Here is a 16,451-nt window from a genome sequence, read left to right as displayed (position 1 = left end):
GTGTGACAGATTGACTTCCTAGTTCAGGCCAGTTCCTCCAATGCTCTTTAAATGCCCACTCTGGACCAGGCACTGGGCTGAGTGATGGAGACACAAAGATACCCACTCTCTATCCCTGAGGACCTTAGAGTTCAGTGGGTGAACTCAGTTCACCATCAGGGAGCAGGGCACGGACAGAGGCAGAACAGCAAGGAAAGGGGCCGGGCCCAGTGTCAGGGGTATGGTAGGAGTGGGTAGTGTGGTCGAGAGCCAGGGAGGTGATGCCAGAGGGAGGGCAGAGCTTGAACGGTGCTGGGAAGCAGCCCATGATGTGCTGGGGTGTGATAGAGGGTCCCATCGTAAGGTTGAGACCGGAGGCAGCAGCAGATGAGGTAAGGGACTGGCTGCTTGGCCGAAGGTGCCAGAGAGTGAAGGGATTGTCTTGAGGTAATGGCGTGGCTCGACTTCCAAAGCTCCCTCTGAAGCCTGCATTAGAGTGGGGAGGCAGATGGGTTAAAGGGGAGTATGGGTGGCACAGGTGGCACATGAACAGGGTGGTAGATGGAGCTCTTTAGCGGTACTGGAGTTCACTAGTGGTACTGAGCTCGCTGGTGGTACTGGCGCTCGCTGATGGTACTGGAGCTCGCTGGTGGTACTGGCGCTCGCTGGTGGTACTGGCGCTCGCTGGTGGTACTGAGCTCGCTGGTGGTACTGGCGCTCGCTGGTGGTACTGGCGCTCGCTGGTGGTACTGGAGCTCGCTGGTGGTACTGGCACTCGCTGGTGGTACTGGCGCTCGCTGGTGGTACTTGGCGCTCGCTGGTGGTACTTGGCGCTCGCTGGTGGTACTGGAGCTCGCTGGTGGTACTGGCACTCGCTGGTGGTACTGGCGCTCGCTGGTGGTACTGGCGCTCGCTGGTGGTACTTGGCGCTCGCTAGTGGTACTGGAGCTCGCTGGTGGTACTGGCACTCGCTAATGGCACTGAGAGAACAAAGTTGGCAGAGTTGATTTGGATATGGAGATGAAAAAGAGGCAAGAGATGTCTGTCCTACATAGTTGGTGTCCTCAACGGCAGGAGCAAGATGAGGGACGGGTAAGAAGTCATGGAAGTGCCCGTGAAACACCCTGGAGGAGTGTCCAGAGGGGATACAAGCAGTTAGGACCCAGGGAGGAGAGATATGGATGTCACAGAGGTTGGATGGAGTGCCTCAAAGGAGAAAGTGTGGAGAGCAAGGGGGTCAAGGATCGAATGCTGCAGAGCTGCCTGAGTTCAGCCTGGGTGGAGGACCATAGTGTGAGGGGTCTCCACCTCAGAGGGGGTGGGATACCATTCAAGTGGACCCCGAAAGCATGGAGCTAGGCCACACAGTAGGCCCTGTGGAAGAATCAGTTTGCGCTGTTATTTTAGAGCCCTTTGGCAGGCCAGGGAAAAGGGGGGTGCCTCAGTCAACTCCCTGCTGCATAGCTTCTGGGTGGGGCCCAGTGAAGGGGGCCGGGGGACCTGCACCTGTGCTGTGTAGCTTACCGAAATCGCCAGGCTGTAAAACGCTGCCATCTCTGAGAAGAGCTTGCGCCACATGGCTAGCCATGGGAGAGACTGTCCGTTCGGGAGTCTGTCACTGGGGTCACCTCGGCAGCTCGGTGCTGCCACCCCACCCCCTCCTAGAGGCCATTCTGGGGCCCTGTGTTCTCCAGGAGCACCCAGTGTGTTACAGACTCACTGTTTAATGATTAACAGCGATAGTTGGCGTCCCTGGCCCATTTAGAAAAGGCAGGCTGGGCCCCAGTGGGATGATTGCCAGCCACATAGCCTGTCACCCTTTGTCCCCACAGCCTCCCTGGGCAGCTAGGGTGCTGCCTTCACAGACTAGGAAGGGGGAAGGCCACAGCACCAGGCAGTCTGGAATCACAGCTCGTGGGGCTTGACAGGAATGGGGCACAGCTGGGACCCACAGCCTCTGCTCTGCCCATCGCCATGACCCACCGTAACCATAATGCAGTTTGGGGGAAATGATTTGGAACTTTTGGGTTCAAAACCAGAAAATAAAACTGTCAGATAACATTTGCATGCCGGATCCCCCACCCCCAGTATTTCCCATCCTCCCCATCTACCTCTTCCCTGCCAGTTATGCACCCCACCTCCCACTGCTGTCCCCCTTGAGCCCTGTGGTCCTTTTCCTGGTAAATCAGCAAAAGCTCCCACATGCAGTGCTGGCTTTGACCTCCAGGTGGCGCCCTCCCAGAACATCTCAGCACGTTTAACACAAGGACTGGTGTACTCCCATCTTGGGCACATTTTGAAATTGGTTTTCACTCTGGCTCCATGGGACGGTCACTACCGAAGTCTGAGAAGTCACCTGAGGTGCTGAGGTGAAGGACGCTCTGCTTAGAGTGTCCAGCTACCTTCCACTAGCCCCACCTTTGTAGGACTCAGAGGGATGGACATGTGGTGCCTGTGAACAGCCCTCCCAACTCCAGGAAAGCAACACACAGGTGTTGACGGGCTGTGGGTGTGGCCTGACCCCGAAGTCATTACTGACCACTGAGTAAGCATTTACTGAGTCCTTGCTGTTTGGCTGGGACTATGCTTGGTGCCTGGAGGGCTCTGATCTGTCAGGAGGATCTTGGAACTAGACACCAACCTAGTGACTCCAGGACAAACCTTCAAAGAACGGTTAAACAACCCAGGGGCTTGATGCCGTGGGCAGGGAATTCTTTACACCAGGCCTGTCTCTTGGTATCAGAGGGGGAGGACTGGATTTTCCCGGGTCTCCACCTTTCCAGAGAAATGTGACTTGGATGTCAACCAGGTCCTGTGTGGGCCTCAACTTGCTCGTCTGTGAAGTGGTAAAGTACTTCTAGGCTTTAGCCTAGACTTCACCCCTGTGGTGACAAGGGGCAGACTTCCCAGAGGAGCAACCGAGCTGTTCATACTGATGGAGGCAGAATGTGTAGGGGTGGGAAGAAGTCTACAAGGGCCTTGTGTGCTACCCACAGATTGAGAGCTACAGGACCCGAGGAGGACTAGCCTGGCTGCAGGCCCTGTAGAGATGGTAGATACAGATTGAGGTGGGGAGACCTGGGTCTTCACCAACAGCACAGCAGAGAGGTCAGCCAGGACCTAAGTTAATGCAGAAGGAAACAGAATTGACTCTCTGCCCCAGCAAAGGAAACCAGCAGCTATATGGGGCTGAACTTGAAGGCTCGTCCCCCGTCTAGGTCCAAATCTCATCTTCCTCGCCTGGTCCTGGTGACACCGAGCTTCAGTTACCTCATTCAGCTATGGGCCGATTTAGCATCTACTGTGTGACTTAGCTATGAGGATCAGGTGACATCATCAAGTGCCTCTCTAGGACCTGGTGGCTGACATTCTAACCACCAGGCATCTTCCCAGCCCTGGCTGACACATCGGATGGGAGAAGTGAAGGAGCTAGAGGAGCTAGCTAACAGGACAGACTCAGCGCGTTAGCTGCGCTCAGGGTGAGTTAGGACCATGCAGCGCAGATAGAAGAGACGGTAAGGCGGAGCTCTGGAGCTGTTCCTTTTAGGGGTCCATGGGAGTTGTCTGGACATGGAGGTAATGGTGAGACCCTTCTGGGGGAGCAGCTGCCTTCTGGACTAGCAGGGGCACTGTTGGAGCTTTGGCTTAGGTAAGGACTCTAGAGAGCTCTGAGGCTACCTGCTCTCTGCCTAGTCACCAGCTCTATCACACAGTAGACTTTCACACGTCAAGTTTAATTCATCTTTATTGGACAGTAGTGCCAGATAGAATTGTTTTATTTTCAGGTGGAGCATGCACGCATGCATTTCAGGTCGTGTGATACCGTCCCATCTGAATCAAACACAAAGCCGCTGGAAGGGTCTATAAACATCCAGTAGATGAGGAGACTGTGCCAGCATTCAGGAGAGTCAGGCAGAGCGTAAGACACTGGGTGTGCCTGCGACGGGTGGAGGCTGGTAGAGGAAAAGAGCTGGGATGCCCCGTGTCACTAAACCCAGGGGAAAGCTGGTGTCCAGGGCCTGAGATGGTGTCTGAGAATAGAGACAGAGGCGGGGTTTAGTTGGTGGCCTCTCTGAGGCCCTAGGAGAACCCGGTGAATAGGCGATGGAGGTTGGAGTCCAGAGCGGTGTGACCGGATAGAGAGGATAGGATGTTCTCAGAAGTCTGGCTGCAGAAGGAAGGAGATCAGGTGGCATGGTTAAGAAGACTCTTTGGGATATGAAAACACAGTGTTTGTAGGCATCCACCACCCAACACGCACGTCTTGAATTCCTAATAGAGACAGAGTTGAAGGGCGATTTCTGGGGCAAAGGAGAAGTACCTAAAGGAAGAAAAGCCTGCCAGCTGTGGGCAGGGAGGCATGGGTAGGGGCCATAGGTTAGCCTAGCCTCTGGAGAGGTTTTGGACTCCAGGAGAGAAGTCTCGGGGAAGTCAAAAGACAGACCTGGAAGCTGTGGATTTCTGGGGTGCCTCGGATTGTGTGGGTTGTGCCTCAAGGTCCCAATTTCAGCCTGAGAGCTGAGGGCAGGAAGTCCCCGCAGGCAGCTGGTGCAAGAGGGAGCTCTTTGGACACTTAGTTAACCAGCAATTTCCTCTCCTTAATAAATGCCCTTAATTCCCCGTAATTGAAGGAGAAGGCACCAGAGGTCAGCTGACCAAGCTTTAATTTGGGCAAGACGGAAGGAAAGCAACATGAGACCAATTACTCTGTCATTTACACATTCATTCCCATGATGCACTGGGAGAGTGAGTCCGGGGCTTATTCTCACAGGCTGCGAGCAGGCACCATGTCTGCTGCAGCCCCTGCAAGGAACACAGAGCTTTTAGTGGCAGGAGATTAAGCCATAAGGAGACCAAATGCTGAGGATCTCCACACCAAAGAGGCAGGACCCCATTCTGCCCTGGGGTCTGACCCATCCACTTCTTACACCCAAAAAACTGAACTCGAAAGGAGCCCTGGAAAACAGGCTGTGTTCCCTTGGCTCAGGTTCAACTCTGCCTCCGACTTAATGATGAGACTTAAATCTGTCTTTTCCCTTGACAGCTTTGGTTTCCCTTGCCTTGCTGCAAAAATAGTTAACAGACAAAATAAACTCCAGGAACTTTGCAGAACCAACATCGTCTGAGTCTACAAAAGCCAGCTGTCCCTTAGCTGCTCTCGTATAGACTAGTCAGCTGGAGCATGCTGAGAGAACAGGCATCTTCTCGTAGCCTGAATCACCGCACAGTCTCAGGAGGGGGCAAGAAGAGACACACTGGCCGAAAGAATCCTGAGCCGAGGTCCCTTAATGTGTGACCACCAGCAAACAGCTCGGAGGAGGAGCTTGAGAGAATAGAGAATTGTTAACAGTCCCAAGGTGGAGCGGGGCGGCGCCTGACCATGAACAAGGCTTGGCAGCAGAGCCCATAACTTAATAGGTGACCTTGAAGTTGTGCACCCTTCTATGAGCTTGGCCTGGAAAATTCCTGAGGTTTCCTTGACTGCTGGCAAGAGGGGCCCTCGAGCAACAGCTGAGTTGGATGAATAGGTGCAGGGTGTAGACTTGAGGTCATGTGGAGGAGAGAGATGCCTGTCGCCTTCACTTTTTGATTGCTGTGAAAGACACCATGACCACAAACACATTGGGAGAGGGTTTATTTGGCGTATAAACTTCCACGTCATAGTTCGTCGCTGAAGGAACTCAGGGCAGACGCTCAAAGCAAGGGCCTAGAGGCAACACAGAAGCAGAGGCTGTGGAGGAGAGCCACCGCCTGGTTTGCCCTACATGGGTTGCTCAATTGCTTTCTTCCACACCACCTGGCAAGAAGGCATTGGAGCACCCACAGTGGGCTGGGCCCCTCAAAATCAAGAAAACGCCCTACAGATTGCTTACAAGCCGATCTGATGGAGGCATCTTTTTAATTACTATGAGCCCTTCCCAGATATGTGTCAAGGTTATGACAACCATAGAGAGCTGGAGTGGAGTGGGACACAGGCGGAGACTCTACGAGGCTCAGTCAAGAAGGGCTGAGAATTGATTCAGTTAGCAGTAACTTGAAGCCTGGACATTCTACCAGAGGGACAGTCTATTCAGTCAGGGTGTTGGCTCTCTCTCTCTCTCTCTCTCTCTCTCTCTCTCTCTCTCTCTCTCTCTCTCTCTCTTTCTCTCTCCCTCCCCCCCTTTCACTCTAGAGATGGCCAACTCTAGAAATGTTTCCTGAAAGCCTTGGACGAGAGGCTGGGAGTCATGGAAGAAAGATCTCAGAGTAGAGTGTGGCAGACTAGTGTTTGCATTTGAGTCCGTATGGTGACAGGTTGTGTCCGCTTGTGTGCAGGAATGTGGGGCCTGGTTAACAATGCAGGCATCTCAACATTTGGTGAGGTGGAGTTCACCAGCATGGAGACGTATAAGGAGGTGGCAGAAGTGAACCTCTGGGGCACAGTACGCACAACAAAATCCTTCCTCCCCCTTCTCCGGAGAGCCAAAGGTGAGTTGGGAAGAGAGAGTCTTCCTGCCCACCCCTCCCTGAACCTGTCCAACCTTTTCATTCCTGTTCAGAATGGAAACCCCAGACCTGCCAGAGTTATCATCCATAACAGCGAGGCTGAACTCTGGCATCTCAGAACCAGGCTCGGCTTGGGAATGGTGATTGACAGAGTGGCCAGGCAGGGGAGAGGGGTCTGTAGCTTTCAGAAGTGGAGCAGATGAGCTGAGGTGGTAGGGACATCTGTAAACCCAGCACTCGGGCAACCGAGGCAGGAAGACCTGGAGGTTAAAGTCAGCCTGGGATACATGATGAGACCCTGTCTCAAAAACAGACAAGCAAGGTAGTTCAGTGGTCTGTGCACTCCGGGCTTATGCATCTGCATCGTAGAGGCTTGTCCTCTAAGAACCAGCTCTGGAGAAGTCAGCACATGTGCACCAGCGGTGTCTACATGCCGTTCCATCACTGTGTAATGCTAGACAAATATTAGCATGTTCCGTAGCTTAAAAATGAGACGTTGTGTTATTCAGTTCAAACAAGACTAGAAACTTGAAGAAGAGACACAATTCCCAAATCATATAAAATAGCCAAATGTGAGCAAAACCATCTATAAAGTCATAAGATCTGACTTTTTTTCCATGGAACAACAAGCCCTTGTGACAAAAGGTACCAGATCCCCAGATCTGTCCCAAGGTCTTGGCAGCAGAGGCATGAACGGGGGTTCAGTCTGTAGTCTATGAGGAAGCTCAACCTTTCAGCGACTTCACACTGGGGGGCGGGTGTTCCTGGGGGCACTCCTTAGGCAAGCTGACCCAGGTCAGCCTGGGCTGAGAGGGATCTACCCCAACCCTACAGGGAGTTGTAACGGGCCCCTGCATTCCCAGGCTGGGCCTGTGATGGAATGCTTTTGAGGGCACCATTTTCTCTGTGCCTGAGTCCCACAATGCCACCTAAAGTCCAACCTGCCTCCGGATGGTTCTAAAGCTGTCTCCGCCGAGCCACCATATCACAGGGCAATGCCCCCTGAGCAGATGTTTGCTGTCTTCTTCTATAGGCCGTGTCGTTAATATCAGCAGCATGCTGGGCCGCATGGCCAACCCAGCCCGCTCGCCATACTGCATCACCAAGTTCGGGGTAGAGGCTTTCTCTGACTGCCTGCGATACGAGATGCACCCTTTGGGCGTGAAGGTCAGTGTGGTGGAGCCCGGCAATTTCATCGCCGCCACCAGTCTGTATAGCCCTGAGCGTATCCAGGCCATCGCCAAGAAGATGTGGGACGAGCTTCCCGAGGTGGTCCGCAAAGACTATGGCAAGAAGTACTTCGACGAGAAGATCGCCAAGATGGAGACCTACTGCAACAGCGGCTCCACAGACACATCCTCCGTCATCGACGCTGTCACGCACGCCCTGACGGCCACCACCCCCTACACCCGCTACCACCCCATGGACTACTACTGGTGGCTGCGAATGCAGATCATGACCCACTTCCCGGGAGCCATCTCTGACAAGATCTACATACACTGAAGAGGCTCCCGTGTCCTCTCCCGGGGGGAGGGATCTGGTGGGAGGGGAAGGCCGAGGGGAGGGAGTTCATACAGTTTCCTTTTTGATGACTCGCTATGGAACATCCACGGTCGTAGGAAGACTTATTCTAGCATTAGCCTTACTTGTTCACGTGGTGAAGGGTGTAGGCCTTCACAGATGTGGGGGGGGGGGTCACAGGTGGGTGGCCCTAAGCCTCAAGGCCAACATGGTGCTTCTATCTAGCTCAAGTTGATTTTATACAAAGATTTGTGGGAAATATCTTTCTATTAAAAACAGATTATTAGACTAGAATCCAAAATCATTTCTAAGCCAAAACATCCGTTCAAAATATTTATCCCATTTAATCCTTAAGCTAGTCTCACGAGTAAAAAGAACAGATGTTTTTTTCTCCTTGTGTGCATGAAGAATTTGCAGCTCTGTGGCACTTGGGTGCAATGAAATACCTCTTCCACTGCACCCAAGCGGTCCTGCTCGTGCTTGGGCATTGCTGTAAAACTCATCACACTGTGTTCCAGGGACACTTTGAATCCTCTTACCGGCAGGGTGTCTTCTCTTGAGACAGTCACACCAGGTGCTACTGTGTGCTCTCTGCCCATCCATGGCACTGACTCTCAGCTGGCTGGGGATGGGAGATCTGGAGGTTGGCAGTTGAGGTTTCTCCATCATCTTTGAAGACTCAGGTTGGGTCTGGGCAGAGGTGCTCTTTGCCTAGGCGTATGGTTTGGTTTCGCCTTGGACAGGATTGGTGCTATCCTTGGGGCTGTAGACAAATTAGCAGTGCCAAGGCTGGGCACTGAGACATCTCCCCAGCAATGGGTCTGGGCACCTACTTGTCTCATGGGCTTATGTGGTGCATGTAAGCGCGCGCACGCACGCACGCACGCACACACACACTCACACACACACACACACACACACACACACACACCTGCTCCACAGGATTTCAGGGTGGTCACCTCTCCTTCCTACTGTAAACATTTTTTTAATTAAGCTGAGACACTGCTAGGCAGTCTGTGTTGCCAATCAGGAAGGTTTGCATTTGAAGGCCGTCTGTCCCTGCAGTTGGTCAGGGTCTGGGTATTTGGATCCAAACCAAGTACTGCCGTGAGCCAGGGAGTGCAGGCTCTTCACAATGATTTGTGCCTTTTGCGGCAAAATCTCGACCTGCCACCAGAGGGAGCTATGCCTCCTCAGCTGGAGTCCGCTCAGGCGTTTTTTTTTTTCCTTCCACACAAGCTTGAGGTCCTCCAAGAGCCTTTGACCACCTACTTGGACACTGCCTGGGAACAAAGAAAGAAGCAAAGCCCCTTTAGAAACGGTGATCCTTGCACTCCTAAGCAGTTGTCTGGCCTGAACCCGGAGCCCAGTGCCAGGAGAGAGCAAAGGAACCCAGGTAGCTAGACCAGGCTGCCGGGAGCAGCCTTGCTGAAGCAAAGAGGGTTCCACAGAGAGCGAATGCAGCTTGCCTTTTGGGCTTTTGACCGCTCCGGATTCAATCAGGGGTACCCCGTTCCAGCCCGTCTTCAGGCAAGACCGGGCCTGGGAGGGAAGGAAAGAGGGAGGCGGGGCCTCAGGGTCCAGAGGGCTCCCTCACAGCAGCGAGCCTCTTTTGTACTGCAGTGCCTGTCTCCAGCTGGAGCCTTCGGGTGGCATTTTTACATCTTGGAGAATTTGTTTTCGTGCTTAATAAAGAGATTGGTTGTAACACTTGGAGAGTGGCCTGGAGTTGCACGTCTGTATCCATCCATCACTGGGAACTAGAAGGGGATTAGAGGTGGCACATACTTGAGTCCGGAGTAGAAATAAACTGATGCTGGAGAATCTCCACCGGCATCTTAAGCTACAAAAGAGGACTGCCTGGTCGGGCTCTTGTGATTGATTTTACTTAGGATTACGCTGTCTTGCTAGCCCTTCGTTTTCCTCCGCATTCTCTGTAACTGAAAAGCCTGAGGCTACCAGGCGTGGCCGCACACTCTTTTAATCCCGGACACTCTTTTAATCCCGGCGCTCGTTAGGCAGAAGAAGCAGGCTGATCTCTGTGAGCTCAAGATAAGCCTGGTCTACATAGGGAGTTCCAAGCCAGCCTGGACTACACAGTAAGACCCCTGTCTCAGAAAAGAAAACCCCAGTGTACCTTCCCTCCACATAATCTCGGTGGTGATTCAAACCAACCCGCAACCCCTTCCCTTGTTGCAATTACCGTCCAGCTTGGGCACAGGATTGCCTTTGATCTTTATGAGACAGGTGAGGTGGGCAGATCACAGAGTGTTCCCATTTTATAGGTCATATAACTGAGGCCCCAAAGAGGAGGGTGACTCGCCCAGCATCAGGGGGTAGGGACAGAACGTCCAGCCTCCAGAGTTATGTGAACATGTATTTTATTGCTTAATCCTCAATTACTGGCATGTTTTTATAACTGCCAAACTGACCAGTATAGCCAAGAGCCTGACATTCTTTGTCTTATGGACGCCTTCTCATGTCCTTTAAGGCAGGGAGATGGCCTTGCAGTATTGCTGGCTCCCATTCGCCCAAACCTGTGGTTGTGCCTTTGAACCTCAGTTCCACAGGCAGAAGGAAGGAAAGCATTTTGGACAAACCTTAGTGTGGGGGTGGGGAGGATAAGGATGGGACTCAGGTTGGACTTAGCCCGCACCTAGGACTTCAACTGGGACCTCTGGCCTGATGCAGCTGGCATGAACCCACCTTTGATGGCTGGAAATGGACAGGTTTTTACAAGGCTTTTCTGTCTGTGAAGTCAACCTGTGCCGAGTTTCACATTCCACCGCCACCACAAGGCCAGGAGGCCACGTGAGCAGGTAACAAGACAACCTGGCCTTGCCTGTCACACACTGCTAGGGCTGTGCCCCTGCGGCCTATGGCAGGGAGTCTTGAGGCTCCCGTGGCGAGGTCTGTTCACTTCCTGTGTTTCAACCCTGCTCTGCAAATCTGTGGGCACTCTCCTAGGACAGGTGAGCAAGCACCTTCGCCCAGCTTGGAGAACCAGGTTAACAACCAGACTCCTGTGTACAGCGCCAGACACACTTACCCAGCCAGTTACACCTCTCTCCTGCTCCGTCCAGCTGCCCTGGCAGGCAGGCAGGGCGGGGTCAAGATCTCCTTTTACAGATAAGGTAACAGACTGGCCAAGCCTGAGCTCACCTCCAGCCCGGAGTCAGCAATGCATGAAAAACAGGACAGATGGTACCAGGATCTAAAATAAGGAGGGGAAAAAAAAAAAAAAAAACCTCGATTATGTAACAGTAAGAGGAATCTCTGAGCTCAAGCACAGTAACCATCACAGAGCATGGTCACATAGACCAGCTCCCCCAGCCCCCCACCCCCACCCCATGGGCATTCTGAGCTCGGCTCCCTGGGAGACGGAGCTAAAGGAATCCTCCAGCCACTTGTGCTTTCGCAGAGCCGATACTGTGCCCAGTGGGCATTTCGGAGGACAGGTTCTAGAAACGCTTGAGTCCACACCCATAGGGACTTGAGAGACACAGGAGCAGGGCTTGGGACAGATAGGATTGGTTTGGCTTAAAGAGAGATGGAGGCACTGGGACTGCCGTGGAGATTACCCAGCCAACCCCAAGGTGTCAAAAGCCTTTCTGGTCTGCACAGTCCTTAGAGGATGGAGATTCATGAGTGACAGCTTCAGAGGTATAGTGTGAGCATCTGAGGATGGGGACCAGGGACCGTAGTTTGGACAAGAGCTAACAGAGGATGCCTTGGAGCTTGAACCTTGCTAGTGACAGAGGACTCAGTACCCGGGAGTCTCTCCTTGGTCCTAAAAGATTTAGCCAAAGGCAGAGTCAACCCTGCCTCCACTGTCTAGCCTCAAGTCTTGGGCACATGACTTTGGCTCTGACCCAGACCTCCACAGACAATTGGAATCTCAATCCTCTTGATACTTGGTAGTGGCTAAGTTAAGTTCAAGAGCTCAAGTCCCTCTTTTGATAAGGCTTCCCTTGCTATGTGAAAGGGAGATTTCAACCATGATTACCCCACCCCTCGTGGACAGATGACGCATTCTGGGCTGGAAGGTCGGCTGAGTTGCCTTTAGGCGTTCAAGCACTTTTCACCTCTGGCAAGGTGCTAACAGCTGCTTGCTCCCACGTGCCCTCACAACGGTTGTCTCTCATCTCCTTCCACCATAAGCGGGTTGGTTATTAGTGCTGGGGAACATTATGCCCATTTTGCAGATAAGAAACCAGAGCCTCAGGGAGGTTATGTGATTTATGGGAGATCATAGTCAGTGTGCCAAGGCAAACCCAGCATTCAAGTTTCTGTCTCCAGGACTCCCTCCTATTCCCCTAGTCTCCAGCGGGACCCGAGATCTGAGCTAGACTTAAGCAGAGATAGAACAGTGGGCGATGCGGTAGCATTAAAGCCAGCCTCTTCCCAGCCCAGTTTGCAGAAGGCGGAACAGAGGGGAGGCCTGGCCTTCTCTTGTCTTATACCACATTCATCTGCTATGTCCAAGGTATTGTCAAGTGATCATGCCCTTGATGCGAGGGGCAGAGAGTAGGGACAGGAAAGATTCTAAGGCAGGGCTGGGGCCATTCTGCCTTCCCATTCTTGGACATCAGAAGGAGGGAGAGACAGAGGGAGGAGGAGAAAGAGAGAATGTGAATGAGGATTCCGGAGATGCTGCTGCCCAGGGACTTTGTCCTGCCCCCAGTGAGACTTAATTACTCTCTCACATGTCAGGCTGGTCTCGCTTATCCAATTAGAGGTGAACTTAATTACAGCTCCTGGAGTAGCCTCACTGGGCTCCTCAGAAGTAGAGCAGACGGGCCGTCTTCCTCCATTTCAGCTGTAGTCTTCACGTAAGGGACGCTTGGCTCTGCAGCCGCCTCTTTCCTCCTTTTGCTGTCTTCTGCCGAAAATTTTTGGTTCAGAATGTCTGGCTGAAGTTGTCGGACGTGGTGTAGGACCCACCAGAAGCAACAAAGACAGATCTACTGCCATATCGCCCTGAATATGCCCCCACTCTCACCTGATCTGGGAAGCTAAGCAGAGCGAGACCTTGTTAGTACTTGGGAGGAAAAACAAAGATGGAAGCCAGGCTCTGTACTGCGTCTTGGCCATCCTAGCAGAAAGGCAATCAGGAATTCAAGGCCAGCCTGGGCTCCAAAGCAAGGCCCCATGGGAAGAAAAGTGAAGCAAAGAGCAGCAGGATGCTAAATGAGAAAACAGGAGATTTACGGAGCAGCAAGGGCGGCTTCCAGGAAAGGGGACAAAGAGCAGGCCCCTTCCTGTGTCTTCTTCAATACTCGGGGTGAAGGGGGTAGAATTAAGAGCTACCTGTCCTCAGACTGCAGGAGATCTAGGGTGAGATGTTATTCCCAGCACGTTGGCTGGCGTGGTGGGGGATGGGGTGGACAGACCACAGCACTTTTTTTTGACGTTGAACATTTTTTTATTACTTTATAAATAATACCAATCAAACTTTCCACTTCCTCCCCTCCTCCCACTTCTCTCCCACTCCCCCACTCATCCTCCCCCTCTCCCCCTCCAGTCCTAAGAGAGGGTAGGGTAGCCTGCCCTGGACCACAGCACTTTCTAAACTGTTGGATGCTCAGGACACCCTGGTGCTGCTACAAGACAACCAAGTGTGTGGAAGTACCCGGGGAGGGGAAGGCAGGCAGGCTGCGGGTATCCCCTGTGGGAAGCTGGGGTTCCAGAGGTCTGGTCTGACAGGCCAAGTGCTGGAACTTAGGGAGACAGCATCTTTAAAGAGAAAGTACAGTAATTTGGGGAGTCTGGAAGAACTGCAGCACCAGGAATAGGTGGGGTGGGATATGCAAAGGCTGGTTTAAGTAGGATCCCCAAAGCCATTGGCTTCAAGAACAATTGTGTAGGAATCTCTCGGGGGAAACTGGTTCATACAGCAAAGGGGAAAATCAGAGTCATGGACAGCTAGGGAATGTGGCTCAGTGATGGAGCACTCACCAGTATACAGGAAACCCTGGGAAACCCCAGCGACACAAAACACACAAAAACACCTAGAGTCAGTAGCTAGAGTGGGCCCAGAACTTTAATTCTTCAAGGTAACTCCAAAGCACAGCTGGAAAACAGAAGGCTGGAGGAGAGATGCTTCAGTGCGCCACTGCAGTAACATCCAAGCAGGGCAGCCAGGCAGTGGTGGTGCACACCTTTAATCTCAGCACTCAGGAGGCAGAGGCAGGTGGCTCTTGTGAGTTCGAGGCCAGCCTGGTGAGTTCCAGGTCAGTCAGTACACAGAGAAACCCTGTCTTGAAAACCAAAACAACAACAACAAAAGACCCCAGCAGTATATTTGGGTGGGATGGAGGTGACATTCAACCCCAGCCCTTGCTCCACCCCTTGTGCCCCGGAAACCCCTCTCATGCTCTAGGGCAGCCCACTGAAACTCTCAGTGCCTGGACACTGGAACTTTCTGAGACTCCCTCAGAGTTCCTGGGTTTGACAGGGAAGGGGCAGCATGTAGACTCTTGTCTCAGTCACGGTTCTATTGCTGTAGGAGACACCATGACCAAGGCCACCCTTAAAAAAAAGAATTAATTGAAGGCTTTCCTACAGTTTTAGAGGCTTCCTCCACGGTCATTATGGTGGGAAGCAGGGACAGCGCTGGGAAAGTAGCTGAGACCTTTATGTCCTGATCTGATGACCTCAGGTAGAGAGAGAGACATTAGGCCAGGTGTGGGATTTTGAAATGTCAGAACCCACCTCCAGTGACACACCTCCTCCAACAAGGCCATAACTCCTAATCTTTCCTAAACAGTTCCACTCACCAGGGACCAGGCATTCAAATCTTTGAGCGTATGGGAGGCATTCTCACTCAGAACTTCACTTCTCTGAACAGAGAAGGACAGTGGCGTCTTGTCCTGGGTTTGAAATGGACTCTCTGAGAACCACCACTGGCTGCTGGAAAAAAATCCTGCATGTTTTCTAGGTGAAAAAAACTCCATAGGTCAACAACAACAACACAAACAAGGAGACTGGGGGACATAGAGTATTTAGCTCATTGGGGCCAGGATGATACATCGCCTGCCCTCTGTCCCTGGCCCCAAGCTCACTCACCCGGCAGCTCCACAGCGACTGGACCCCATGGAACTTACTGCAAGCAGGAGCCATGGGAGCCCACAGAGGACTGCTCTGAAAGACTGTCCCTGCTCCTCTATGCCCCCTAACCCTTGAACTTCCCTGTCAGCCCTACAGGTTGCAGAGAACCAGACAAACAGGAGGCACATTTGTCCTCCCAGCTTGTCCTGAGCTTGCTGATGTGAGACGCTGGTTACTGAGGTGACTCCCTCAGAAAAATTATGATGTGGGATTTCCCTCTGTATGCTGTGATTACCACTGATTAATAAAGAAACTGCTTTGGACCTATAGCAAAGCAGAACTTAGCTAGGCAGGGAAAACTAAACTGAATGCTGGGAGAAAGGAGGCAGAGTCAGGAGAGAAGCCATGTAGCCCTGCCAGAGCCAGACGCTGGTACTTTACCTGGTAAGCCACAGCCACGTGGTGATACACAGATTAATGGAGATGGGTTAAATTAAGATATAAGTGTTAGCTAATAAAAAGCTAGAGCTAATGGGCCAAGCAGTGTTTTAATTAATACTGTTTCTGTGTGATTATTTCGGGACTGAGCAGCCAGGAATCAACAAGTAGCCTTACTACCACAAAGTTAGGATTTCAGTTACTGTGATGAAACACAATGACCAAAAAGCAAGTTGGGGAGGAAAGGTTCCATTCGGCTTACACTTCCACTTGTAGTTCATCACTGAAAAAGTCCGGGGAGGAACTCAAACGGGAGGATCTTGGAGGCAGGCGCTGATACAGAGGTTGCTGCTTACTAACTTGCTGCCTGGCTTGCTTGCTCAACCTCCTTTCTTATAGAACCCAGGACCACCAACCTAGGATGGCCCAACCCAGAATAGTCTGGGCTCTTAACTGATGTTCCCTCTTCTCAGACGGTTTTAGCTTGTGTCACATTGATAGAAAACTAGCAAGCATTATGAGTAAGGAAAATAACGATCCGGGGTGATGCCCGAATCCTCACTGCTAATGTGAGAAGTCTTGAGCAGGTAAAGGTTGCCCCTAAGACGACCTGCCTACTTTGTGGGATGCCTGGGTGTGGTGATCTGCCCAACCCCCTACATTCTAAAGAGAGTCAGAAAGTTGACAAACTGTTCACGACAACACTGCCTGTCTTGTCAGGGGTTGTCTTCCAAATAAATCTTCTTTATTCACTGTCTGTGTGTGGTGGGGGAGGGGGGTTAGCCAGCATAGTAATGGAAGGAGAGATAAAGTCTTGGCCGCATCCCAGCCCTTTGCCCTCTTGTGTATGCTGTGAGAGCGTTCAGGGACCTGGCAGGAAGCCCACTGGAGTGCCTAAAAGTCTCTTTTGAGTTTAGAGGTCACGCGAGTGCCTGTGCGCATGGGTCAGGAGCCACTTGCTGCCCTCTGTGAGGATA

At 52.3% G+C, this 16,451-nt stretch overlaps 1 protein-coding gene and 1 non-coding gene across 5 annotated transcripts in view; both read left to right on the top strand.

Annotated features, from left to right (window-relative positions):
• The window catches only part of Bdh1 (3-hydroxybutyrate dehydrogenase 1), a 39,265-nt gene extending 29,563 nt beyond the window's left edge, over nt 1-9,702 (top strand). For all 4 annotated transcript variants that reach the window (XM_048453976.3, XM_048453977.3, XM_048453978.3 and 1 more), the window contains exons 6-7: nt 6,295-6,447; nt 7,499-9,702. In XM_048453976.3, the coding sequence (XP_048309933.2) occupies nt 6,295-6,447; nt 7,499-7,968 (623 nt within the window). In that variant the 3' untranslated portion in view covers nt 7,969-9,702. The remainder of the gene's footprint in view (nt 1-6,294; nt 6,448-7,498) is intronic.
• A 6,282-nt stretch (nt 9,703-15,984) lies between these two features.
• Nucleotides 15,985-16,125, top strand: LOC125413238 (U12 minor spliceosomal RNA). Its single transcript, XR_007235898.3, has one exon. It is a non-coding gene; the product is annotated as a U12 minor spliceosomal RNA (small nuclear RNA).
• Nucleotides 16,126-16,451: the final 326 nt, after the last annotated feature.

Source organism: Myodes glareolus, chromosome 2, assembly GCF_982192425.1.
Source record: "Myodes glareolus chromosome 2, mMyoGla1.1, whole genome shotgun sequence".
Taxonomy (NCBI): Eukaryota; Metazoa; Chordata; class Mammalia; order Rodentia; family Cricetidae; genus Myodes; species Myodes glareolus.
This window is presented reverse-complemented; position numbering and strand designations above follow the sequence as displayed.